The sequence below is a fragment of the Dama dama genome, chromosome 19, assembly GCF_033118175.1.
Source record: "Dama dama isolate Ldn47 chromosome 19, ASM3311817v1, whole genome shotgun sequence".
NCBI classification, from domain to species: domain Eukaryota; kingdom Metazoa; phylum Chordata; class Mammalia; order Artiodactyla; family Cervidae; genus Dama; species Dama dama.
In genome coordinates, this window is record NC_083699.1 from 90873303 (window position 1) to 90900349 (window position 27047).

Below are 27047 nucleotides of genomic sequence, written 5' to 3' on the forward strand. Positions count from 1 at the left end.
TCATTTTAGAGACTGCATCTAAGTACTGCATTTCAGACTCTATTGTTGACTATGATGGCTGCTCCATTTCTTCTAAGGGATTCTTGCCCACAGTAGTAGATATAATGGTCATCTGAGTTAAATTCACCCATTCCAGTCCATTTTAGTTCGCTGATTCCTAAAAGGTTGAAGTTCATTGTTGCCATCTCCTGTGTGACCACTTCCAATTTGCCTTGATTCATGGACCTAACATTCCAGGTTCCTAAGCAATATTGCTTTTAACAGCATCGGACTTTACTTCCATACCAGTCACATCCACAACTGAGTGCTGTTTTTGCTTTGTTTACTGTTTCCCTTTATTGCTGGTATTCTAAATCCCAAGGCAATCTGTGTCTCTTTTCATTTAGTGCTAAGCATCTGGTGGCTCTTTCAGTTTACAGATGCATGTCCCTTGGTCAGAAGAAACTATTTCTTTGATAACTTTCCTCCTTTCCAATGATCTCTGGTCTCTTTTTTTGGAACTCCAATTAGATAAGTATTGGATCTACGGACCATTCCTCTAAATCTCTCTTACTTCTTATTTTCCTCCTTTTATGTTGATCTTTTTCCTGAGATTTCTGTGGCTTTGCTTTACCTATTGAATTTTAAAATTTTTGCTTAACAATTTTTGTTCTCCAATTATTCTTTTATTGATGAATTCTTGTTCTTAATTTTTTTTGGGGGGGTTGCAATACTGTTTCATTTCATAAGAATGCTAACCAAAGCCGTCTCTGAAGTTCTTTTCTTTCTAACACTATCTCCAGGTCCCTTTCATTTATCTTTGTTTAAGCTCTTATAGAGATTTTCCTAAAGTGTTCAGTGGTTTCTCACAGTCTATTATTTCTTCATATTAAAGAGCAAGACATTAAAACTATGATTAGAAGCAGTGTCTGTGTTGGGAGGGTTCAGGGCTAGATGACTTGAGATCCTCAGCTTCTCTCTAGGATGACTGAATAGTGAGCCAGCCTTTTGGTTGGGACATCCTCCAAAAGTTGGTGGGTCTTTCGCTTGGAATTCAATGAATTTCTCAAAAAATCATCCTCTAACTTCCTATCTGGGCTAAGGCTTGTTACAGCCTGGGAATAGGATGGGAAAAGGAACTTCATGTAGCCTCAGTTTCCAGCCTACTATCTCATTTCTATTCTGTACCTGCTGTCTCATATGTATGGAGCTTTCTGGAGACCATACCTCCAGGCTTTTGCCTGAAGATGTTAACTGCTTGACTGTGTGGGGGAAGGCTCTGGGGAGGAGTTTCATCATTCTTGCTACACATGTTGAACTGATTCCCTCTTTTCAGGCCATGCCTCTGATAGCTTCTGACACTTTCAAGTTCTGAATCTCTTGGGAACTGTGAGGGACAATCTGCTCATCTGTTGGTTTGTATCCTCTTTTATACACTCTTCAGTTGAGCATAACCCTACTCTGTTGCTGGAAAAAAAAAATCGGTTTCTATTTCTCTTCTTTTCTCATCACAAACTCTTTTCAATTTCTAATGTGCTGATATTTCTTCTCTCATCTCTTTGTCCTTATAGGTTCACACTTAAAATAGTTCATTATTCAGTTTAAGGGAGTCTGGGCAAAGAGAAGAGATAACCAGTTTAATACTCCCTGAATTTCTAGATGAATCTGCAGGCTCTGGTTTCAGGCTTACCCCTTACAACTCCTTACATTACCGAGACATTTAGATCATTTTTTGGTTCCTTGAAGTGATGCTTCTTAAAAGAACTTTCTAAAAACAATAATTAAATGGTAAATATTTAGACAAGAAAGATACCTTACCAGTAGGTTGGGGAAAAACTGGAGGAATGGTTCCAGGTGGTACAGCTGGAGGATAACTTGGAAATATTCGTGGAGGCAAAGGGAAATTCACTCCTAAGGAGCCCTATGGAAGTATTTAAAGTTATAAAAACAATGCAGCAAAAACATCTACTTAAAGATTTAGTAGAGAATTCATGGACAGTTCTCACCAATTGTTGTATAGCAAAAAGTGCAGCTTTTTCCTTGGCTTCATTTTCAGAATGGCACTGTGGCCCATGTACCAGTAAGCCATTAGATAATTTTACCTGGCAAACTGTCATTGTCTAAAAAAAGAGAACAGGAATGTTTATGAAGTTATCTGTCCGGGAAGTTGACCTCCTCCTAGAAAGCTTAAACAAGTAGAATAATGTCATCTAACATTCTGTAAAGAACAATTTCAAGAATTCAAAGAAGGACTATAGCTTAAGTTTTCAGTTATGATGCAAAAACTTTAAAACTGTTCCCTTATCTTTCAGTGTTTACAAAGTTAAAATGATCTCTAAGCTAGCTGAAGGGTCAGGAATCCTAGTGTAAATGAAAGTCAGCTAAACTTTCTTCTTTACATCTAGGATCAGGAAACTAGGTTTCCTATTTGTTTTTGTATGTAAGATTTTATTGGAGCACAGCCAAGTCTACTCTTTTATGGTTTGCCTATACCTACTATAACTGCAGAGGAAAGCAGTTGTGACAGAGACCATATGGCCCACAAAGCCTGAAATATTTACTATCTGGCTGTTTATAGAAAAAATTTGCTGACCCCTGCTTTCCACCATCCTTTAAATAGCAGACATTTTGCTAACATGAATTAACTGCCAAAATCTTAAAAACACAGAAGTTCTGACTGATTTATATTTACATTTGAATGACAATTCTTTACAGTATACTTTTTTCCTTTATAAAAAAGACTTTTAGAAAAATGCTTTTTCAAAAAGTAGTCATATTTATGTAGTAGTATTACTAAGTACAGTATTATTACTGTCATTCTTAATATTATGTTCGTATCATTATACTAACATAGTATTATTACCATTATTATTAATGGTTGTTTTAGGTAAGAATATGTCAAGAGTTTGGATGTAAAAAGGATAAAACAGATTTCCTGTAGTGGTTCTCAAGGTGTGGTATGGGGACCTCAGAGGTCCCTGAGACCCTTTCCAGAGCTTCAAACTATTTTTATAATAATACAAAAATGTTCTTTGTTCTTTTCGCTCTCACTTTCTCATAAGTATAGAGAGAACCAAATGTTCATTAATATAATTTCAAATTCTACAATTGCACTAACTTTAAAGAAAATACCATGTTTTAATGTTGTTTATCAAAAAATATCCACAATGATATGAAAAGACTATTAAAATTTTCTTCCTTTTTTCCAACTATTCGTGTGAGGTCAGATTTTCTTCATGTATTTCAACCAAAACCACATATTACACGAGATGGACAGTAAGAAGCAGATATGAGAATTTAGCTTCTTCTATTAATCTAGAAGATGGAAAAGACTTGCAAAAATGTAGGGCAATAACATTCTTCTCACTAAATTTTTTCAAAAAGTCATTTTTAATTAACAACTTAAATTTTTTTTCATTTTTAATTTGGTAAATATGGATATAATACAAGTAAACAAAAGTTCTTTGGGGTTCTCAAAAAAAAAAGATGGGTAGTTTCTGAAACCAGTTTGACAGCTGCACTGTACACCAAGACCCCTACCCCTATCATCGCTCTGAAGAGTCCTGCGAGGCAACCTGCTGCTCAAGTTCCTGTCAGTGTCACTGAGGGCTCTGGTTATGCATACATGGAAAAGCCAGAGGGATAAGTATTCATCTATGCTTCTCATAAAGTCAAAAATACCAGCTCCACTATATTATTTCCAGCCAAAGATTTTCAGTTGATTTGCTTAAGCTCAGTGATCAATAACTTATGCAAACAGAAGAACAGTAGTATGCTATACCTGTGGTGTTCTCAGAAAGGAGAAATCTGGTTGTGGCATTCCAACAAGGGAACAAATTCGAGAAAGTTCAGTTACTGGTGTAGACACAGGAGGAATCTGGCCAGTAGGCCAGCAAACACTGTCCATAGACTGAACATTATGGTACTCACTAGCACTGTGAGGCTTGTTCATAAAAGATGCTACAAAAAAAGAGAAAAGGACATATCTACATTAAATGATACTTCAAACTACGCAATTATGGCAGGGCTTTACAGAATAGCAAGTAAGACACAGTTAAAAAGTGAAAAGAGGAACTTCCCATGAAGCAAATGTAAAAACTATTTAGTCTTGCCTAAAATAACTAGAACTAAATGAAGATTTTTAGATGATTATAATTAATTATTGACATATAATTAAGATAAAGATTTAAAAATATAAGTTGATGACTGCCAAAAATTAACATCATGAGAGATTAACACGTTGTAGGCAAAATCTAAACAAGCAAATGGCTTTCTTGAGCTGATTTATAATTAATTCTTAAGGTTTTTTTCTTTAATTTTTATTGGAGTATAGTTGCTTTACAGTGTTGTGCTAGTTTCTGCTGTATGGTAAAATGAATCAGTTATACGTATACATATATTCGCTCTTCTTTAGATTTGTTCCCAAAAATAATTAGTCACCACAGACCACTGAGTAGAGTGTTAAAATTCTTAAGTTTTGAGGCTTGTGTTAAAATTCTTAAGTTTTGAGGCTTCAGCTTTGGTTTTCTCAAAATCCATCTTACTTTCTGAGCCACATGGATCAATGTTTTTTGCTCTAAAATAGTGATTCCTGAATGTTTTTTTCTGAACTTAAACCTTCCAAGTGCCTTTATATAGAATATGATTTAAAAATTCTGAAAGATCACATTCTTTATAATCAAGAAACTCACCAACAGAACAAAAGCACACCCTAGTGGAGAATGAATCTAAACCTCTAACTATCATAGATTAAAAAATAAGTAGCTTGCCCAAAGTCACACATTAGTTCTGTTACATGGGCTGGATTCTGAGCTTTTCATTCTAAGGTATGTGATATTTTTTACTATACTGAAATATAGTAAAAGTTACTTGTTTTTGACAGTGGGATCATACTTACCTGATACTGTTTTAAAATTTTATTTTGCTCTATTTCAAGCATATATCTGTCACTATGATATATATTGTTTCCTGAGAGTTATTGGAATTTTAATTATTTATCCTGATACTCAGTGGATAAATGAAGTTAGGCTCTGATGTTGTTCCAGATTTTGATCCTTAATAAATTCAAATTGGCTTATTTAAAAATGTGTTTTACCTGAGAAACTTCTGTCCCCACCTACCATTATTCCTGGTGGACTTTTGAAGATAATTACAGAGACAAAATATTAAGTATAGTGGACACAGAAGTAGGGGCGATGATCGACAACTAGTGAAGTCCAGTTGTGTGCCAGCTGTTATGCTGTAGGCTTCACAGACTTATGGTAAGTGCCACTTTCCAATGTGTGCCTCCATTAATTATTTTTAATTGATTTTATAGCTTCTTTTTTATGCGAGTCAAGTTATTTTAACATAACACTAATACCAATTATTGGCACCTAGGATGTGTTAGACACAGTGCTAACTGCTTTATCTATGTCATATAATTATTGCAACAGACATCTGCAATGTTATTTCACAGATAAAAGAAAAGGTAAATAATATATTTAAATTACATAATAATTTTTAAAATATTGAGAAAAAGCTAAAATGTAAAAACTTTTCTAGGTTTGGAATCTACAGAATGAGTATATGATATAATTTAAGTAGTTACAAGAAGATAATGAGAGATCTACTGGTTACAGTTATTTAATACATTGTTATGTAATGACATAAGCATAAGAAAACATACTCTTATTACCCTTCATTATACTTAAAAAAATAAAAGTAGTCTTATCTTTAAAAATTACAAGATTAAAAAAACAAATGAACTGAATTTTTGAAGTTGGCTATTAGCTTACTTAATTTCTTATTAAGTACTTAGTTTACTTACTCAATTTCTTATTTTGTTTAGGTTGTGAGGAAGATCCATATTCATCTCTTCTACTAGAGGAAACAGTGACTTCATTACCAAACTGTTTCATTTCATTCTTACGGTCCATACTGTCAGAGCTGTCAATTTTTAGAATTTCTTTAAGCATCCGAGTTCCCTTCTGCTTTGAAAATGATTGGTATGAGATAGTGGGGGTAGAGAGAAAAGTTAAACAGAGTTACAGAGCTCACTGATCCTCCTTTTAATAAGTTCTATTGTTAAAAATTAAGACAATAACTACATTCAGATAAAGAATAAGGAAAATCAAGAGAGTTGAAAAAAAATCCACATTTCCTGGCAAAGAAATAATAATTATCATTCCTGCTTAATTTCTGACCAAATAGTCTGGGAACAATGTTTGAAAAACAAGGGAGTTATGGTGGCTAAACTGCCCAGGACAGCCCGGTTTTCCTCACAGGACGACAATAATACGCATCACATCAGCCTATGTAAAAGAAGCTGTCTTAACTGTTGCACAGGGAACGTGTGGCCAACAATAATGAAATTACCATAGTGTACAAGCTCCTACAAAATACGAACCATAGCAAATGACTGTGGTGACAAATGTTCTTCACTTGGAGGCTCTTCATGATGAGATGACTGTATTTCATTTTCTTTGGAGATATTCAAGGATGCTAAGAAGTTCTCAATTCCGGGATTAGGCTAAAAGAATAAATATTTTGTGCATGAAGTTTTGAAAGTACACGGACCTGAAAATCACTAAGAGTTTTATATACAAAAACGATCATTCAATTTTCACTCACTCGTCTTTCCAAGTGTTAAAGTGTGGGAAGAGAAACTGAATGAATGGTCTTTTACCTTATCAACAGCACTTGGATGACCAGTCACAACTTTTTGATTTTCTGAGACTTCTGAACCTTCATTTCTCTTCAGTAGCTTAATATTACATTTGGCAGGCCCTCCAAATGTCTATAAAAGAGTAAGAATGGGTTTTTGTGTAAATAAAATTATAGTTACTACTTAACAGTATTCTAAATAAATCACTGCAAACTTTTTGGAGTGTTATTTTTTCTTTTATATCATAGGAAAAAAAGGGTGGGGGGGCCCATAAACTTGATGAGGGAAAAAATTACATCTTAACCTCCATTAATCTCTAAATAAGATTTAGCATTCCCTTCAATTATGAATGTAGGCAATAAACTATTAATACAACGGTGGTGATTCTAATGGCATTTCAATATAATTGGTTTTCTCTCAAATCTTATGTATTTTATTGTAGCATTAATACTATTATTCTCAGAAAGAGTCCATACGCTTCACCAAAGAGGCCCACAGCACTAAAGAGTTTATGAACTCCTTTTCTAGAAGAAAGGAAGTTATAGCATAAGAGTTTCAGAAGGAGAGGGCTTTCAAAGTCATGTAATTCAACCCTTTATTGGTATCTGAAAATTAATGGGCTCCATTACTCAGAACCTGTTATGTGCCAAGATATCTGCTAAGATATCTTTTATAAATATATTATAGCTTATAAGAGATCTAACTTTTTAAAAAACTTTGTTATAAAACATAATATGTATATAAAATGCACAAATGAGAAGTATACACGTATATTTTTAGATTTAAAGTGTTTTTTTAATTATCAAATGTATATACACTGTTTATCAATCAGCAGAAACTCTTAAAATAAAACAGAAATGATCTCAGTTTTTCTTATTAACCTAACTCCACAGAATTAACTGTTAACTTTTCCATGTTGGTCTATATACTTTCATTGAATATACAAACATGCGTGCATGCTTAGCCGCTCGGTCGTGTCCAATTCTTTGTGACCCCATGGACAGCAGCCCGTATTTCCAAATATTTTATAAATATAAGGTACACACACTCATACAAGTAGGCATGTTTGTATGTATTTATATAGGGCTTTCCTGGTAGCTCAGCTGGTAAAGAATTCCCATGGAGAGAGGAGCCTTGAGGGCTGCAGTTCATAGGGTTGCAAAGAGTCAGACAAGAGTGAGGGACTAAGCACTAGCACCAGACTATACATAATGAATGAGAAGGACAAGTGATATATTTTAGTCTCCATTTTAAAGATGAAGAAATTGAGGCTGTGAAAAGTGCAGTGACTTGCTCAAGGCCACTGAACCATTAAACAGCAGAACCAGAATGTATCTCTAATTCCAAGTCTTAGACTCTAGCTGTGCAACCTCCCATCCAAGGGACTGACAGGCTCAGCAACCATCTTGCCACACACATTATGAATCTGGTTGAAAGGCTGCAAAGTTACGGCAGATGCCACCAATTCCAATAAAAAGTGGGCTACTAGAAATTTGATTTTAAGAAGCTTACCTGCCTATTTAACATTTTTTGTGACCGACTCTCAGTTTTAGGACTCTTACACTCTTCTTTAACTAGACAAAGAAAATAGAAATTCTGTTAAATGAAATTTGTTGCATACTTATTAAATTTACCAAATATTCACCACAGCAAGGCACAGTGCTAAAGAACTCACTGAATTTCACAGAGGGAGACAAAGGCCCTGCTTTTGAGGAACTTGTAATCTAGACGAGGGGGAGAAAAGATACAGGCAACAACAAGGGAAAAAGAAAGGTGGCATCTAATTGAGTCTTGCAGAACGGCATGTTTCCAGAGGGCAGAATAGGGGGCTAAGTATTCCAGCAAAGAAAATAATAAGAGAAAAGACAAATAACAGGAGAAGCAGAAGGCAAGGAATATTTGTGGCACTCTAAATAGACAAGTTCTGCTGGAGGCTAAGAAGTATAATGCAGCTTAGATGAACTAGAGGAGCAGGCTGCAGGCATAATCTGCCAAGGACTGAAGACTATGGAATTACACTGGAGGTAATGGGCATAATCACAGAAAAGTTTTGATCAGGTAGGAATCTGATCAGAATTGTGCTTTAAGAAAATTAAAATATAGCAGTGGCTTATTATATAGAAAGAGTAAGAGACCAATGAGGAAGCTATGTTAGTATTCTTGTTAAGAGGAAATTAGAACAGAAAGAGAATGAAAAAGGATAGATTAGAAGAGGAGGGAGGGAAGGGAAAAAGGATGAAGGAAGAAAAGATGGAAGAAAGAAAAAAAGGAAGGAGGAAGAAAGAGAAGGACACAAGAGGAAAGAGAGGATGAGGAAGGAAGTAGAGGGAAGGGATGGAAGGGAGGGAGGGGATGGAATGAGAGAAAAGGGAAGTAAGGCACAAAGATAAGAAGGGAAGGGAAGAGAGAGAACAGAGAGGGTAAAAGAAGAAAGGAAGGAAAGGAAGAATTCTTGCAAAAAAGGAGGAAAAGTAAAAGTAATATGACATGATTCAACATTAAACCTTTGTTGAGACACACAAGAAAACTAATTGGAATTCCACCTAATGTAAACGGCTTACATACTTTTATATAAAGAATAACTTGAAGAAGAATCACAAACATTTTAATTAACTATAAAATCTTGAAGCTTTAATTATCAGATTTATGGGGACATGAATCTATATTTAACTTAAAATGTAAAAGAAACAAAATAACATATAGATATTGGTGCAAAACAAAAACAAAAATCTGAACCAAAGTTATAAAACAAGAAAAGTTTTTTCAAAATAGTTTTTAGAAAAACATTTTATAAAGACTATTCTTAAACTATAGGAAATATATAAATACATAAAATACCATGTGCATATAAAATATAATCAATTAGATTCAGGACTCAGCACTTGGTATTTTCCTCTGCTGGAAAGCTCCTCAGCAAGCTGATTCCACTTCCCTTTCATTTGGGTCTCTATTCAAACGTATCCTTGGAGAGGTATTACTTGACTACACAATTTAAAACAGCATCTGCATCACTCAATCTTCTTACTCTGCTTTATTTTTCATCATAGATTTATTATTACTACAGATTATGGAATTTATTCTTTGCCTATTGTTAGTCTCAACCTTAGAATATAAAGTCCATTAGGTCAGAAAACTTGTCTGACTTATCCCCAGCACCTAAAACAATACCTTGCACATAATACAACTGAATAAATAGATAAATGAATAACAAAAGAGCCATATTTTGAACATGAAGAGCAATCTGATACAATTTAGGAATACTATGATCAAGAGAAGAGAAAAAGTAACTGTAAGATGAAGGTTCTCATCTGTGTATCTGTATTCCCTACTGTGCCTAAAACACAGTGGACTACTGAAATGAATGAAGAGTCAGAATATATAAAATATGTTAGAGAATATGAACAACAAAATACTTGCACATATTCTTAACAAAAATCTGTAATATAATTTGAATTTATTTATATATTTATTTTACATTTTTTGGCCATGCCTTGCAGCATGTAAGATCTTAGGTTCCCCAACCAAAGACTAAACTTGTGCCCCTGCAGTGGAAGCATGACGTCTTAACCACTGGACTGCCAGGGAAGTCCCTGGAGTAATGTAATAGGCAAGTGTTTATATACACAAAAAGGTAACTGGGTTACTCTAAATAAAATTTAAATTTATCTCAAAATGTGGTCAGTGAGGTGACATTAGCAAAAATACTGAAGGACCTCTACAAATTCTTTCCTCCATAAAAGCAATAAGAAAATGAATATAAATACTACCAGAATCCTAATTTTCAGAATGATGGAAATTAATCAAAGACCTGCAACAATCTGGGATGTATTTCTTCAAGAAAAAAGACTGAATCTTAGTAAAAGCAGTGAGCTTTGTGACATTTGAACTTGCCCAACTCAGTTCCATCCCTTACTCTCCAGTTCCATGAAGCCTTGGAAAAAAAAAAAGGTAGTATTTTTTTTGGTGAAAATCCACAGCCTGGCTGCTACTTGAGATTAGAATGAGGCTAGAGCTCTTTCAAAGTGTTATTCCAACATTCTATGAGCCCAGTATTACCATGATACCAAAATTAAAGACATCACAAGAAAATTACAAATGTCCTTTATGAATACAGATGCAAAGATCCTCAACAAAATACCAGTGAATAGAATCTTGTAGTGTATAAGGAGGATTATACACCAAGATCTAGTGGGATTTATCCCAGGTGTGCAAGGTTGGTTCAACATATGAAAAACAATCAATGAAAAAAAACACATCGAACGCACAAAGGACAGAAACCATGTGATCATCTCAAAAGTCAAAGAAACAGCATATGACAAAAACTAACATCCCTCCAAGGTTAAAAAAAATTAACAATCTAGGAATACAAAGAAACTTCTTCACCTAATAAAGGGCAGCTATCAAAACCCCACAGTTAACATTATATTTAATGATGAAAGACTGAAAGCTTACCCTTAAGATCAAGACAAGGATGCTTACCCTCACCACTTCTATTTAACTGGTGATTTTAGCCACACAATTAGGCAAGAAAAATAAACAAGGCATCCAGATTGTATAGGAAGAAGTAAAACTACATTTGTGGAAGCCACAAAAAACTAGGGCTAATAAATAAGTTCAACAAGGTGGAGGAATACAAAATTAATATACAAAAGTTAATTTCTATAAATAGTAATGAATAATATGCTCTCAAAATTAAGAAAACAGCTCCACTGACAACTGCAATAGAATAAAATACTTAATAATAAATTTAACAAAAAATTCAAGACTTATACACTGAATACTACAAGACATCATTGAAAGAAATAGAAAGGCTTACTGAAGATGACAATACTACGCAAAGTGGTCTACAGGTTCAGTATAATCCCTATAGAAATTCCAGCTGCCATATTTGCAGAAATAGACAAGCTGATCCTAAAATTTACATGGAAATGCAAGAGACCAGAACTTGACAATATAATCTTGAAAAACAAAGGTGGAGGATTCAAATTTTCCAATTGCAAAACTGATAACAAAACTATGGTAATGAAGATGGTGTGTTGTGCACAAAAATATGGAATATAGATCTGTGAAATGCAATCAGAGACTAGAAATAAACCTATGCATCTATGGTCAACTGATTTCTGACAAGGGTGCCAAGACAATTCAATGGAGTGCAAAGAAAATTGAACGAGCAAAGAACAGTCTTTTAATACATAGTGCTAGGACAACTAGATGTCTGTATGCAAAAGAGTGAATATGGACTTATACCACATATGCAGTTACTCAAAAATGGAAAAAAGACCTAAATGTTACAGATAAAACTGTAATGTTCTTAGAAGAAAACACAGGTGTAAATTTTTGTGACCTTGAATTAGGTAGTGGTTGCTTAGATGATACCTAAAGCACAAGCAACTAAAGAAAAAGTAGAAATAGATAAATTGGACTTGGTCAAAATTAAAAACTTTTGTGCTTCAAGGACACTGTAAAGAAAGTTAAAAGACAACCACAGAATGATAGCACATATCTGCAAATCAAATATCTGAACAGTATATAGTATATAGAACATAAAAAGTACTTCATAGGATATGGAATATTAAAAGTACTCTTACAACTCAAGAACGAAAAGACAATCTAACTTTTTAAATTTTATTTTCAAGCAATGTATTTTTAACTTGGATGCAAACAAACAACAAAAAAAAAAGAGAGAGAGAGAGAGAGAGAGAGAGAGAGAGAGAAAATCCCCTGGAGACCAAAACTGTAAATCAAGGTAGGATTAGTTGATTTGTCCCTCTGGGCAGTGTTCCTGACCTGGTTTGATTTAAACTTCGCTTTGCAGGTGAAGAACCGAAGGCTCATAAGGAGCGTGGCATTTCACATGGATGTGACTTCTTAGGGGCGTGGTTTCCTAGGAGAGGTGATCCGAGGCTTTGAATCAACTGCCACAGCATATGAAAGTGCAAGGTCATGGTTCTTATGCTCTCACACTAGTCCTCCCATTACTGTCATTACTACCATTGCTGCTGCCGTCATTAACAAAAGCACTGAGTATTCCTGATGGAGCCCAGAACCCAGTGGCTGTTCCGAGGAGTCAATAAGGGCAGTTCAGCTGATTCAGTCTTTTCTGGGTACAAACACCCTTAAACTTGACCACTGTCCACTGAGGACGAGGCTGTTGTTCCATCGTCCAGAAGAGAAGCCTGAGGCCCAGCGTGGAGGAGCCCGGTGTACAAGGAGAGGGCAGGCTGCATCCCAATACACTCCTGCTCCTACCAGAATTCAGGGTGGAGTGGCCACAGGTCACCAAGGCTTGGCCACTGACACAGGTACTCCCTTGCCAGGGCTGCCACTGCTGGGGGCTGGGTACCAGGAGCAGTGGGGTACAGGTTGGCACACTTTCCCAGCTGGGTGCATGCCTGAATGGGGTGCACGCTCCTTTCAGGGTACCCACACTTGCCTCCGGCCTACACCTTCCGGCCTGAGAGACACATTAGCTGTGACCCCCCATCTTCCGCCAGACCCTGGCAACCACAAACCCGCTCTTTATCTCTGTGGATTTTCTTGTTCTGGACACTTTGTAGAAATGGACTCACACATTCTATGGCTTTCTGTGTCTGGCTTTTCTTACCTGCATTGTATCTGGCGGCTCACCTGCTTTGCAGGGTGTGTCACGCCAAAGTTTGAATTTGTATTGCCTGCCCTGTGTCCCTGGGACCCCAGCAGCACTAGCACCTTCCCAAAGCCCAGGATCTGGAGAGGCACCCCACCACACCCCTGGCATGGAGCGTGGTATTGCACACACACTCTGGGCCCAGTGGCTACTCACACCTGGTCCTCTAACCTCTGCCAAGAACCCTTTGTCCTTTCCTTTCCTCAAGCTAACACTCACACACCCTCTTGGCCTCATCTCACATGCCTCCTTCTCAGGGAAGCCCTCCATGCAGGCATGGACCTCTGAGAGCTTGTCTCTTGGCTCTGTCCACTTCCCCCACCTCGTCCCTATCTTGTAGGGTTTCATCCTGCACCCTCTGTGCCTTATCTGTCTCCTGGGTTAGGCTGCAGATTCAAGTGGGCTGGGTGTGTGTGTGAGTCACTCGGTCATGTCCAACTCTTTGTGATCCCATGGACTGTGGCCTGCCAGGCTTCTCTGTCCATGGAATTCTCCAGGCAAGAATACTGGAGTGGGTACCTCCTCCAGTGAAGACAATCTAATTTTAAAATGAGCAAAGGATTTGAACATTTCTCCAAAGAAGATAAACAGCCAATAAGCACATGAAAACATGTTCAGCACTATTAGTTATTAATGAATTAGAAATGAAAACCACAAGGAGACTCCACTTTACATTTACTAGGATGACTATAACAAAAAAGTTGGATAACAACACTCCATAGCAAGTGTTGTGGAGGATGTGAAGAAATTGGACCCTCATATACTGCTGGTGGGAATGTAAAATGGTACATTTTGGAAAACAGCGTGGTAGTTCCACAAAAAGTTAGGCATAGAGTTAACTCAGTTAACTCAGTAAATAAATAAAAGACTCAGTTATTTCTTAACTTCATATATACTCAAGAGACCTGTAACCATATGTTCACACAAAAGTGAAGTCACTCAGTCGTGTCCGACTCTTTGCGACCCCATGGACTGTAGCCTACCAGGCTCCTCCATCCATGGGATTTTCCAGGCAAGAGTACTGGAGTGGGTTGCCATTTCCTTCTCCAGAGGATCTTCCTGACCCAGGGATCGAACCTGGGTCTCCTGCATTGTAGGCAGACACTTTACCATCTGTGCCACCAGGTGTTCACACAAAAACTTGTACATAAATATTCGCAGTAGCATTATTTATTATAACACAAAAGTGCAAATGACCAAAATATCCATCAATGGGAGGATGGATCAACAAAATGTTCTATTCATATAATAGAAAATTGTTTAGTCCTAAAAAGGAATGAAGTACTGATATATGCTACAACATGGATGAATCTTGAAAAGATTATGCCGAGTGAGTGGAATCAGTCTCAAAGATCACATATTTAATGTTTCTATTTATAGGAAATGTCCAGAACAGGTCAATCCACAGAGGCAGAAGTAATTAGCAGCTGCCAGGGATAGGGGAATGACTACTAGTAAGTACAGACTAATGAGTATGACTACTAATAAGTATGATATTTCTTTTTGGGGTGATGAAAATGTTCTAAATTTAGATACTAGCATTGGTTGTACAACTTTGTGAAAACACTAAAAAAACACTGATTGAACTATATAAGGATGAATTTTATGATATGTGAATTATAACAATAAAGCTGTTAATTTATAAAAATAAAAGGAAGCACTTAGCACCACATATATACTTTCTAACTCATAACTTACATTTTCTGTGAGGCTCATGTTTTCTCTGCTTAACGCTGTTGTCATTAAAGCCAGTTTTATGATGTTGAGTTACTTGACTTATTTCTTGAGGTAGAACTGCACCCTGAAAGTTAAAATTCTTATAAATGATTTAAATAAACTCTTAATATTAAAACCACTTCTCTTCCTCAATGCTTAATAGTTACTTTATTATTTTTTTGTAAAAATTATAGACTTCACTAGAAAAAGATTTAAGGAATTCAGAAAAGTAAAGATAATTTAAGAAAACCATTCAAATTCTACCACCCTTGAAATAACTATTATTGACATTATGATCATCACTCCAGACACTTCTCTATGCACTAGATATAAAGGTACATAGAAAATAATCACTTTATAAAAATGCTTTCAACAGAAAGAATTAAGTTTAATTTTGTTTGAAGTTAATTCAGAAACCAAAGATCAAACTTTAGTTGAATGTTTCTTCACAACAGAAATATCAGCCTCTAAAGATCTTTCTAAATTTGCTTCAAAGTAACCCTACCTCTAGAGTATGTGAGATGAGAGATGAGTAGGTGTTAAGAAGAGAGAACTGGACATGTTCAAGGTAAAGGATCAGTACTATTCTCTTCACTTCATTACTTTAAATATTTCCATTAATGAATTTTTAAAAATTTATCATTCCTGCCCCTATGTTATAAAAGTTGAGGACATTAGTCCTTCCACATCCCTTCCCCCAGCACCTGATCTTTATTAATTAATATTTATGTTGTCAAGGTATCCAAGTGCTGGAAGACTACTACTACCAGATAGCAAGACTGATTATAAAGCTACTGTAACTGAGACAGCACATGAATGGACAAAATTAGCAAAATGACATATGAGTAAGTTTCACATAAAGATCATACCTAATCTTTTTGCTTTCTGATAGGGAGAAGAGGCGTGAAGGCAAAAAGAGACAGATAACTTGCCATAGCTGAAGAGGGAGGCAGAAGCAGAGTAGAGGCTGGAGATGTTCAATATAAATTAATCTTCCTATAATGATTAATTTTGCTTCTGGTGGACCCTATTTATTTTCTTCTGAGCACAGATGAATGAACACTGGGTATGAGCAAAGGCATCTCATGTTCTAGTTGGCAGTGGACATGCTCCAAAACAGTTGTGATATGCACCAAAGTGTGAAGGAAGGTCTAGTGAATTCACATGCACAGGAACATCTAGGGTTCTTTGGTCTTTAAGACTAAAGAAAAGGGCCAGGAGATTTCCATCTGCACAGCACAATGGCTGGTGGGAATTTGGGCTATAGCAGTTCATTTCAGGGAATTCTGATGCTAAAAAGGGAATCAAAATATCAGGATCAATAGATTGGTTTGAACAAATATTGTGTGTCTATAATGTGCCAGGCATAGTAAGATGTACTTTGCATCCATTATCTTAACATCATTATAATAATGCTACAATCATAAAAATGCTATGGTGTATTCAGATTCTATGTTACAGATGACAGAACTGAGGCTCAAAATGATAATGGTTATAGGAGAGCTGACATCTGAGCCCTAATTCTAAAACCCATGTTCACAGTATGATTTCAGAGAAAAAGTGCCATAACTTTAATAAGAAAGAAAATATTCCACTTTTAAGTATAGTTTTTTGAATTATTCTGTTTGATGTCTACATGTCTATTTATGTTAGTTGTACTGTTACATTCTGCCAATAAAAACTTGAACGTTTCTTAAAAGACTTTTTAAAAAAGCAGTTTTATCAACAGGTTCACAGTAATACTGAGAGGAAGGTACAAAGATTCCCCTATCCCCCCCACCCCCACCTCCATACACGCATAGCCTTCCCCATTATTATCATCTCCCACTGGAGTAGTACATTTGTGACAACTGATGAACCTACACTGACACATAACTGCTACTTAAAGTCCATATTTTACATTGGTTCCACTCTCGTTGTTATATATTCTGTGGGTCTGGACAAATGTGTAATGACATGTATCTACCATTATATGGAATATATTCATGGCTCCAAAAATCTTCTGTGCTCCACCTATTATCTCTCCCTTTCCCAATAATCCCTGGCGACCACTGTTATTTTTACTGTCTCTGTAGTTTTGCCTTTCCCAGAAGCTTGAATACCTTAAAAAAAATCATGTTGAGTTCTCTTGAATTTGCTTATTAGATGAATAGCAGGCTGCTTATTAATGCTTCATGGATATAAGGGTTATATGTGGTAGCTCATAATTGTTAGAATATAGAGGAGAAAAAACATGGGAGTGTTCGGTTGATATGAATAATGAAATAGCACCTTAATAACAGGAGATGCATACAGAAGATTCTATGGAAATACAAAATATCAAGTGTTGGGTTCCATCTAAAGGAAATTGGCGGTAATATGCCAGTAGACCTTTTGGCAGTGAGAGAGGAAAGAGAAGGAAGGAACAATACAAACATGTAACCTGAAATGGAAATTATCTGTTTATGGGAGAGGGAAAGTAAGGAGATCAATTTGACTGGAAGAGAGCATTTTACCAAACAGCTGGACATATTTTATATAAGAACTGTGCAGGGTTGGATTATAGAAGACCTAGATATTAGTTTGAGTTGAGGCTGAACTCCAGTAGTTTTAAACAGGGAGCCCTATACATTCTAGAATATTTGAGTAACATTGTTTTAGGGTTTGAAAAGACCTGAGAGTTCATCTAAGTCCAATGCCTTAATTTTATACCTGAGGGCAAAGAAGCCCAGGGAAATTAGATTTGTGCAATTTGAGGCACAAAACCTGATTTCCTAATTCTGAGTCTAATATCAGGTTTATCTTCACTATACCGCCTCAGGGTATAAAGTGAGTACAAAACTAGGAATCTTGGACTTCCCTGCAGGTACAGTGGATAGGAACCTGCATGTCAACGTAGGGGTCATGGGTTCGACCCCTGGTCTGGGGAAGACTTCACATGCCGTGGAGCAACTAAGCCCATGTGCCACAACTACTGAGCCTGAGAAGCCACAGCAATGAGAAGCCTGCACACCACAACTAGAGAATAGCCCCTGTTCACTACAACTAGAGAAAGCCCACGCAAAAGGACAAAGACCCAACACAGCCAAAAAATAAATAAATAAAAATTATAAAAAACCCCCGGGAGTTCTTATTAATTAGATACTTGACTCAATTATGCCATGGGGCCAAATCAGGTGAAAAGATCTTTAGGAAAGATTATGTAGGTAGTACTACATAAGAAGGGCTAGAAAGACATAACAAACAGGAAGCACAGACAGGAGGTTTATCTAGGGCTAGGGGCACAATTTAAGGTCCCGTTGTAAAAACTGAGAAGGGGCAAAAAGATTTGGGATCTCAATGCAAAAAACATTAGAAAGAAGCAAAAACTTTTAACTTCATGCTTTTCAGATTATATGCCCAGGTAAATGGTTATGCTGGAAAGAAGGTATAAGAGGTTTTAGGTGAGGTCAGTTGTGAGATATCTTAAAGTTGAGGTGATGGTGTAGCATCCATCTATACCCGTCTTCTAGAAAGCGGAGATACTGCTTGATCTTGATTGAAAGGTTGGAATCAGACACAGACCGAGTGGTAAATAGCAGAGAAGTAAGAGTCACCGTTAGGCAATGAGGCAACAGGGAAAACCAATCTGTTGTGTTTTGGGAACAGTCCCCAGTGAAAGGTTGAAAGCATACAAAGAACTTGAACACAAAGGGAAGGGAAAGAGGAGACTCAGGGTAATGTTTTCTCTTAGAGCAGAATTCCTTGAAAGAATTACCTATATTTGCTTCCTCCGACTTCTCTCTTCCTCTTCTCTCTTAAACCCACTCTTATCAGTATTTCACTCCTATCATTCAACTGAAACTGCTCTTGTCAAGGTTCCCAATGGCCTTCATGTGTTAAATTCTGTATGTAGTCAATTCTCAGCTTTCATCTTAACTGATCCATCTACAGCATTTGACACAGCTGATTACTCTATTATAACATCTATTCTTCACTTGGCATGTAGAAACCACCCTTCCCTGGCTTCCTTCCTGTCTCACGGGCCAATCCTTCTCAGTCTTCTTTTTAGTCTCTCCAACTCTTGAAGGGTGGAATGCTCGAAGGTTAAGTTACTGAACCCCTTTTCTATCTATATCCAAGAAAGTGGATATAGATAACATCAGTTCAGTTCAGTCGCTCAGTCGTGTCCAACTCTTTTCGACCCCATGAATTGCAGCATGCCAGGCGTCCCTGTCCATCACAAACTTCCGGAGTTTACTCAAACTCATGTCCATAGAGTGGGTGATGCCATCCAGCCATCTCATCTTCTGTCGTCCTCTTCTCCTCCTGCCCCCAATCCCTCCCAGCATCAGGGTCTTTCCCAGTGAGTCAACTCTTCGCATGAGGTGGCCAAAGTATTGGAGTTTCAGCTTCAACATCAGTCCTTCCAATGAACACCCAGGATTGATCTTTAGGATGGACTGGTTGGATCTCCTTGCGGTCCAAGGGACTCTCAAGAGTCTTCTCCAACACCACAGTTCAAAAGCATCAATTTTTTGGTGCTCAGCTTTCTTCACAGTCCAATTCTCACATCCATACATGACCACTGGAAAAACCATAGCCTTGACTAGACAGACCTTTTTTGGCAAAGTAATGTCTCTGCTTTTTAATATGCTGTCTAGGTTGGTCATAAGTTTCCTTCCAAGGAGTAAGTGTCTTTTAATTTCATGGCTGCAATCACCATCTGCAGTGATTTTGGATCCCCCAAAAATAAAGTCTGACACTGTTTCCCCGTCTATAGATAACATATATATATATATACATATATATATATACACATATCTTGGGTATATTTAAATATATGTATATATATATGCACATATATTCACATCTGCACATACATAAAACAACTTCCAAATTAAATTTATCTCGCTAGCCTGAACAACATTTATGACCTTCAGACTCAAATGTCCAACTCTACATCTCCACTCAGATATCTAACTCTGATATCTCTTCTTAAATGTTTAACATGCATCTCAAACTGATCCTCCCCTACAGATCTACCAGACCTTCAGTTTTTCCCATCTCAGTTAACAGCCCACCTATCATTTTAGTTACTCAGACCTGAAGAGTCATATCCTTTAATACATTATTTCTCTTTTACCCCATATCCATTTCATCATCAGCTGGAAATCCCTTCCAAATATGTTAAGAATTTGACTACTTCTCACAGGGTCCTACTATCCTGATCCAAGTCAATATCAACTCAATCTTGATGATTTCAGTAGTTTCTGAACTACCCTGTTTCCATCTTGGTTCCTCTACATTCTATTCTCAAGGTAGCAGGCAGAGTGATAGAATTAAAATATAAGTCAAATCATGTCACTCTGCTGTGCAAAACCCTCTACTGATTCCTTGTCTGAGTAAAAGCCAATGTCCTTATAATGATCCAGAAGGACCTACTAGTATCTATCTGTTAGCTCTCTAATTACATTTCCTACAACTCACTGTACTGATTCAGACAAATGGTCTTCTTCCTTGTGTATGTCAGAGATCACCACTCCCAACAGGAGTTTTGACTTCGTCTGGAATACTCTCTCCTCAGATATTTATATATCCTACTCTTCATTTCATTCAAATCTTTGCCCAAATGTTACTAGAACATTCCATTTAAAATTACAAAACCTTACCTGCCCTCTCCACTAAATTCCCTATCCTGCTTCCCTACAATTTTTCTCAAACTTATATTATCATCTAATATCATTTATTATTTTTTTTGTCTTATTTATTATCCTCTTCTCCCTACTATACTAATTGTATGAGAGCCCGGATTTTTGTTTTGTTTACAGCTGTATTCTTGGTGCATAGAACAATGCCTGGCACATGGTAGGCACTTAATGTATTGAATGAATGAAAGAATGATTTAAAAAAGCACTCCTGAAGAATGAGTGGTTGGCAATATTAAATAAACAGAGGAAAAAAGGGTTTAAAAATCTGGATATGGGTTACATTTATGTAGAAAGCATTTATGAATGGTCTAAGGAAAGCGTAAAATATAGTCTATTGGCAGAGGTGACTTGTGCACTGTCACTCTCACCCTTTTTTTTTTAATTTTAGATTTTTTTCCCCCATTTTATTATTTATTTATTTTAAAATTGAAGTATAGCTGACTTAAAATGTTATCACTCTCATTTTTATTTACATTTCACCATCATTGCCTTTGCTATTTTCCCCTCTCTAGCACTGATAATGCCACCATGACTGGAGATAATTAGGCCCTCATGGTGCAGGCCACCATGAGAGGACATTCCTTTTTGACCGAAGCTGAGAAGAAGGTAACTAGCAAAAAATGTAGTAGGAATTTGTTCCTTTTCATCTTCCTTTGTTTGCTGCCTGAGTCTCCTCTTTTAGCAGAATTTCTTTCCTTTTCTTAATCTTGATCATGGAATGTGAATTCGCTCATTCATATTTAAGACAACCAACTGTCAGCATAAAGCTATACATTCAAGTGGAAGAGAATAAGTTAATGAATACCATTAAAGCCTTTATTAAATTTAAAATATAGTTATTATGATTTGTAAACAACTAGAAAAAAATCCCAAACTGATTTAAAATAAAAATTTTCTATAGTCTTACTCATTGGTCCAAAAACATATGTGGCTGAAGAGAACTATGAAAATTTAAGATCAAAAGTGTTATTTCTCTTTTATGAGATTTCAGAAGAAAAACTAATCACTGCATACCTAAAAGAGAAATATAAAATAAATTAACAAAAAATGAAATGTCCATTAAGCAAGGTATACTAACCTTCTCTTGTAGCAGTGGCTGAAAGTGTTGAACCTTTCCGGATCCTTGTAAGGACTGCCAAATGTTACAAAATTCATCATCATCTCTAGCAGGTACCTGAGGAAGTACAAAAAACTTCTTAAGGAAAACTGAAACATAAATATGCACCAAAAAGACCAGTAGTTACCTACAAGATTTGAGAGGATTTTTGCTTGTTTACTTTGTTATCATCTACTTACCTGTTTCCTAATTAGTCTATAATAAACCTGTTATTTGGATTTAAAAGTCTGGTTAAAATTTTAGGCCATGAAATTAAATCAAGTTAAGTATCTCACATAAAACAATTCAAGTTTTGCCCTCAGGGAGATGAAATAAAGGAAATCACACATGAGTTATATGGTGGGCATTTGAAAACTGCTTTTGATAAACATGATATAGTCCCCTCCTTTTTACCCTTCAAATTAATGTCATTTTGTAGGGGATAACATAGATCATTTGGGTGATATAATTCAAAATATAAGAGTTAATCCATGAGGTAAATGTATAAACAGAAAACAGTTATTTTCAAGCTCATTATTTAAATAAAAATCTTACTTGAGTAGGAACAAAAAGTGATTGAGGAGAATGGTTCAGGCCTCGCAAATGCCCAGATGAAACTGATGAATTTGAGCTATAGTGATTCACAGCTGGCTGTGGTTTCACAATGGCTGTCAACTTCTGATTTCCAGTTTCAGAGCGACTCCCATGAGAAAGGTTCACCAAGGCACTTGTTGGCAGTCGATAACCTCTACCAGGTGAGCACCTAAAAATAAAAAGTTGTATCAGGGTAAGAGGGAACTAAAACTAAATGTGCTAGGGAGAAGAATCAAGTAATTTTGGGTGGACTGTTCATAATTTAATTAATAAATATTATTTTTATTTTCAATTAACTGATTGATTTATGGCTGCACCAGGTCTTAGTTGCTGCGTGAAGGCTTTCGCTATTTGCGGCAAGCAGGGGCTACCCTCTCAGTGGGCGGTGGCTTCTCAAAGTTGGGCAGCTCTAGGCTGTGGGCTCAGCAGTTGTGGTGCACAGGCTTAGTGTCCTCCCCGCCCTCCTGCATGTGGAATCTTTCTGGACCAGAGACTGAACCTGTGTTCCCTGCATTAACCACTGGACCACCAGGGAAGTTCTGAATATTACTTTTAAATTCAGGAACTTGAAATTGGAGAAAGATCTCAATTTGTAAGATGATATATCTCTGGAAAGTTTTTGAATAGACTATTCAGTGCTATTAAGTGGGAGACAAATGTTGCAGAGGTGTAGGGGAGTGTGTGTGAGCTAAGCTTGTCCTTGAAAAGGCTTGCAACAGAATAGCTTAGTTAACTAATGAATTAAATTTCCACCTTCTTTAAAAAAAAAATAGTGGTTTATACAGTCTGGGTTATGCAGCTACCCAATGTGCAGCTAGTGTGGCTCTATTGATACAACAGGAAAAATGCTAGCTTTGATCACTTCCATTTCCTGATCAATGGTTGAGTTGAGCTCTTTTTATCCTCATCTTCCCATCTTAAAGTTCTAGACCTGGGAAGGCTAAGAGACAAGCATTTGTGATTTCTTCCTTCTTGGTCATGATGAAAGTGTTTAGATATTAAAATAAGCCCTCTGTGGTCAAAAGTTTTCAACTCTGTCACTTCTTTAGAATGTAATATTCTTATAGTCTGAGATCATGGGGAAGTAGAATTCTTTCATAAGAAATCTTTGTAAGATTTCCAGAAAATATTTTTGTGAGAACAATACTATAAGATTCTGCATTATGAAATGAATATACTGCAGGCAGGCAATCTTTTATATAACTTTCAATCAATCAAGAAATCCAGTGTCTCTACCTAGGAAGAGAAAAACAAACCCTGAGAAAGAAGTTAATCTTAAGAACATATTTCAAAAGTTATTTGGCTAAGGTTATTGGTAACCAACTGAAAATCAAAATCAGATATGGGATCCAGACTCTGCTGCTGCATTTAAAGGCACAGACAATGCCTTTGGCTAACAGGCACATTCAAGTTGCAAAACAATAATACCATTCTGAAGGTGATCACTTGCTGTAAGGACTGAAGATTGTGATTTTATGCAAAGAGATTAAGTAAGAGTAATTCACTTTTAATTTTAATTACCACTAATCAAAACAGAAAAGAAACTAAACAAACTTCAGTTGAGTTTTCCAGCTGGTGTTTAGAAAAGAAAGGAAAACTGGAAAGGATTTCACTGAATCCTCACAATCACCTAGTGAAGTGTACACCTTCATTATGGATGAGGATATTGAGGGTCAGAATGCCTTTAACTAACCTACCCAAGGAAACACCAAAGTTGAGTGAGAGAGCTCACAATTCTAATATTCGATGGTGCCTGTCATTCTAAAAATCCTTTTTTCTGTCACTTTAAACTTTCTATTAATGGCTGCCCAAAATAGACTTGAGGAGGTCTCTGCCATGGTAAGCTAAAAACAAACAATACAACCTTTTTGCTTTAAACCTCCTAGTTCAGTTCAATAGTTGTCATGTCCAACTCTTTGTGACGTCATGGACTGTAGCACGCCAGGCCTCCCTGTCCATCACCAACTCCTGGAGTTTACTCAAACTCATGTGCATTGAGTCAGTGATGCAATCCAACCATCTCATACTCCATCCAACCATCTCATCCCTTTCTCCTTCCGCCTTCAATCTTTCCCAGCGTCAGGGTCTTTTCAAATGAGTCAGCTCTTCTGGGCATCGGGTGGCCAAAGTATTGGAGTTTCAGCTTCAACATCAGTCCTTCCAATGAATATTCAGCACCGATTTCCTTTAGGATGGACTTGTTGGATCTCCTTGCGGTCCAAGGGACTCTCGAGTCTTCTCCAACACCACAGTTCAAAGGCATCAATTCTTTGGTGCTTAGCTTTCTTTATAGTCCAACTCTAACATCCATACATGACTACTGGAAAAACCATAGCTTTGACCAGATGGACCTTTGTTGGCAAAGTAATGTCTCTGCTTTTTAATATGCTACCTAGGTTGGTCATAACTTTCCTTCCAAGGAGTAAGCGTTTTTTAATTTCATGGCTGCAATCACCATCTGCAGTGATTTTGGAGCCCCCAAAAATAAAGTCTCTCACTGTTTCCTCATCTATTGGCATGAAGTGATGGGACCAGATGCCATGATCTTAGTTTTCTGAATGTTGAGCTTTAAGCCAACTTTTTCACTCTCCTCCTTCACTTTCATCAAGAGGCTCTTTAGTTCCTCTTCGCTTTCTACTGTAAGTGTGGTGTCACCTGCATATCTGAGGTTATTGATATTTCTCCCAGCAATCTTGATTCTAGCTTGTGCTTCATCCAGACCAGTGTTTCTCATGATGTACTCTGCATATAAGTTAAATAAGCAGGATGACAATATACAGCTGTGTCATACTTCTTTCCTGATTTGGAACCAGTCTGTTGTTCCATGTCTGGTTCTAACTGTTGCTTCCTGACCTGCATACAGATTTCTCAAGAGGCAGGTCAGGTGGTCTGGTATGCCCATCTCTTTCAGAGTTTATCACAGTTTGTTGTGATCCACACAGTCAAAGGCTTTGGCATAGCCAATAAAGCAGAAATAGATGTTTTTCTGGAACTCTCTTGCTTTTTCAATGATCCAGCGGATGTTGGCAACTTGATCTCAGGTTCCTCTGCCTTTTCTAAAACCAGCTTGAACATCTGGAAGTTCACAGTTCATGTACTGTTGAACCCTGGCTTGGAGAATTTCGAGCATTAGTTTGCTAGCATGTGAGATGAGTGCAATTGTGCGGAGGTTTGAGCATTCTTTGGCATTGTCTCTCTTTGGAATTAGAATGAAAACTGACCTTTTCCAGTCCTGTGGCCACTGCTGAGTTTTCCAAATTTGCTGGCATATTGAGTGCAGCACCTTTACAGCATCATCTTTTAGGATTTGAAATAGCTCAACTGGAATTTCATTACTGCCTCTAGCTTTGTTCATAGTGATGTTTCCTAAGGCCCACTTGACTTCACATTCCAGGATGTCTGGCTCTAGGTGAGTGATCACACCATCGTGATTATCTGGGTCGTGAAGATCTTTTTTTGTATAGTTCTTCTGTGTATTCTTGCCACCTCTTCTTCTTCTTTTAAATTAATTTATTTATTTTAATTGGAGGCTAACTACTTTACAATATTGTAGTGGTTTTTGCCATAGATCGACATGAATCAGCCATGGGCGCAAATGTGTTCCCCATCCAGAACCCTCCTCCCACCTCCCTCCCCACCCCATCCCTCAGGGTCATCCCAGTGCACCAGCCCTGAGCACCCTGTCTCATGCATCAAACCTGGACTGGTGATCCGCTTCACGTATGATAATATACACATTTCAACGCTACCCTCTCTAATCATCCCACCCTCGCCTTCTCCCACAGAGTCTAAAAGTCTGCTCTGTACATCTGTGTCTCTCTTGCTGTCTCGCATATAGTGTCATCATTACCATCTTTCTAAATTCCATATATATGTGTTAGTATACTATATTGGTGATTTTCTTTCTGACTTACTTCACTCTGTATAATAGGCTCCAGTTTCATCCACCTCATTTAAATGCATTCTTTTTAATGGCTGAGTAACATTCCATTGTGCATATGTACCACAGCTTTCTTATCCATTCGTCTGCTGATGGACATCTAGGCTGCTTCCATGTCCTGGCTATTGTAAACAGTGCTGTGATGAACACTGGGGTACAGCTATCTCTTTCAATCCTGGTTTCCTCAGTGTGTATGCCCAGCAGTGGGATTGCTGGGTCATATTTGCCACCTCTTCTAAGTATCTTCTGCTTCTGGTAGGTCCATACCATTTCTGTCCTTTATTGAGCCCATCTTTGCATGAAATTTCTCTTGGCATCTCTAATTTTTTTGAAGAGATCTCTAGTTTTTCCCATTCTATTGTTTTCCTCTATTTCCTTGCACTGATCACCAAGGAAGTCTTTCTTATCTCTCCTTGCTATTCTTTGGAACTCTGCGTTCAAATGGGTATATCTTTCATTTTCTCCTTTGCCAGTTATCCTAACTGCCAGTTAGCTTTTCTCCCCTTCAAGTTCAAACTTCTCAAGGGTCAGCTGTTTCTTGCTCCTTTACTCCACTTGCTGTTCACTCCTCAAACCACTCTAACCTAGCCTGAGCATCTACAATTTCACTAAAACAAATGACAAAGAGTTATTATGCCTTTCGACTCAAAGAATGTTTCTATTCCTCAAGTTATTTAACCATTAAAAAAATGCAATCTGATCATGCCACACTTCTGATTTGATAGCTTCACACTGCTTTAAGGGTAAAGACCAAGACACCA

The 27047-nt window shown here is 37.0% G+C and overlaps 1 protein-coding gene across 5 annotated transcripts in view; it reads right to left on the reverse strand.

Moving 5' to 3' along the window:
- XRN1 (5'-3' exoribonuclease 1) overlaps nt 1–27047 on the reverse strand; it is a 109808-nt gene that overhangs the window by 10554 nt on the left and 72207 nt on the right. For 3 of the 5 annotated variants that reach the window (XM_061167775.1, XM_061167776.1, XM_061167773.1), the window contains exons 31-40: nt 22308–22515; nt 21735–21830; nt 14970–15072; nt 8138–8199; nt 6647–6757; nt 6368–6490; nt 5789–5951; nt 3761–3939; nt 1986–2099; nt 1798–1900 (exon numbers count right to left, since the gene is read on the reverse strand). In XM_061167775.1, coding sequence (XP_061023758.1) covers nt 1798–1900; nt 1986–2099; nt 3761–3939; nt 5789–5951; nt 6368–6490; nt 6647–6757; nt 8138–8199; nt 14970–15072; nt 21735–21830; nt 22308–22515 — 1262 coding nt within the window. The remainder of the gene's footprint in view (nt 1–1797; nt 1901–1985; nt 2100–3760; nt 3940–5788; nt 5952–6367; nt 6491–6646; nt 6758–8137; nt 8200–14969; nt 15073–21734; nt 21831–22307; nt 22516–27047) is intronic. The other 2 variants (XM_061167778.1, XM_061167774.1) reach the window with 1 other exon arrangement.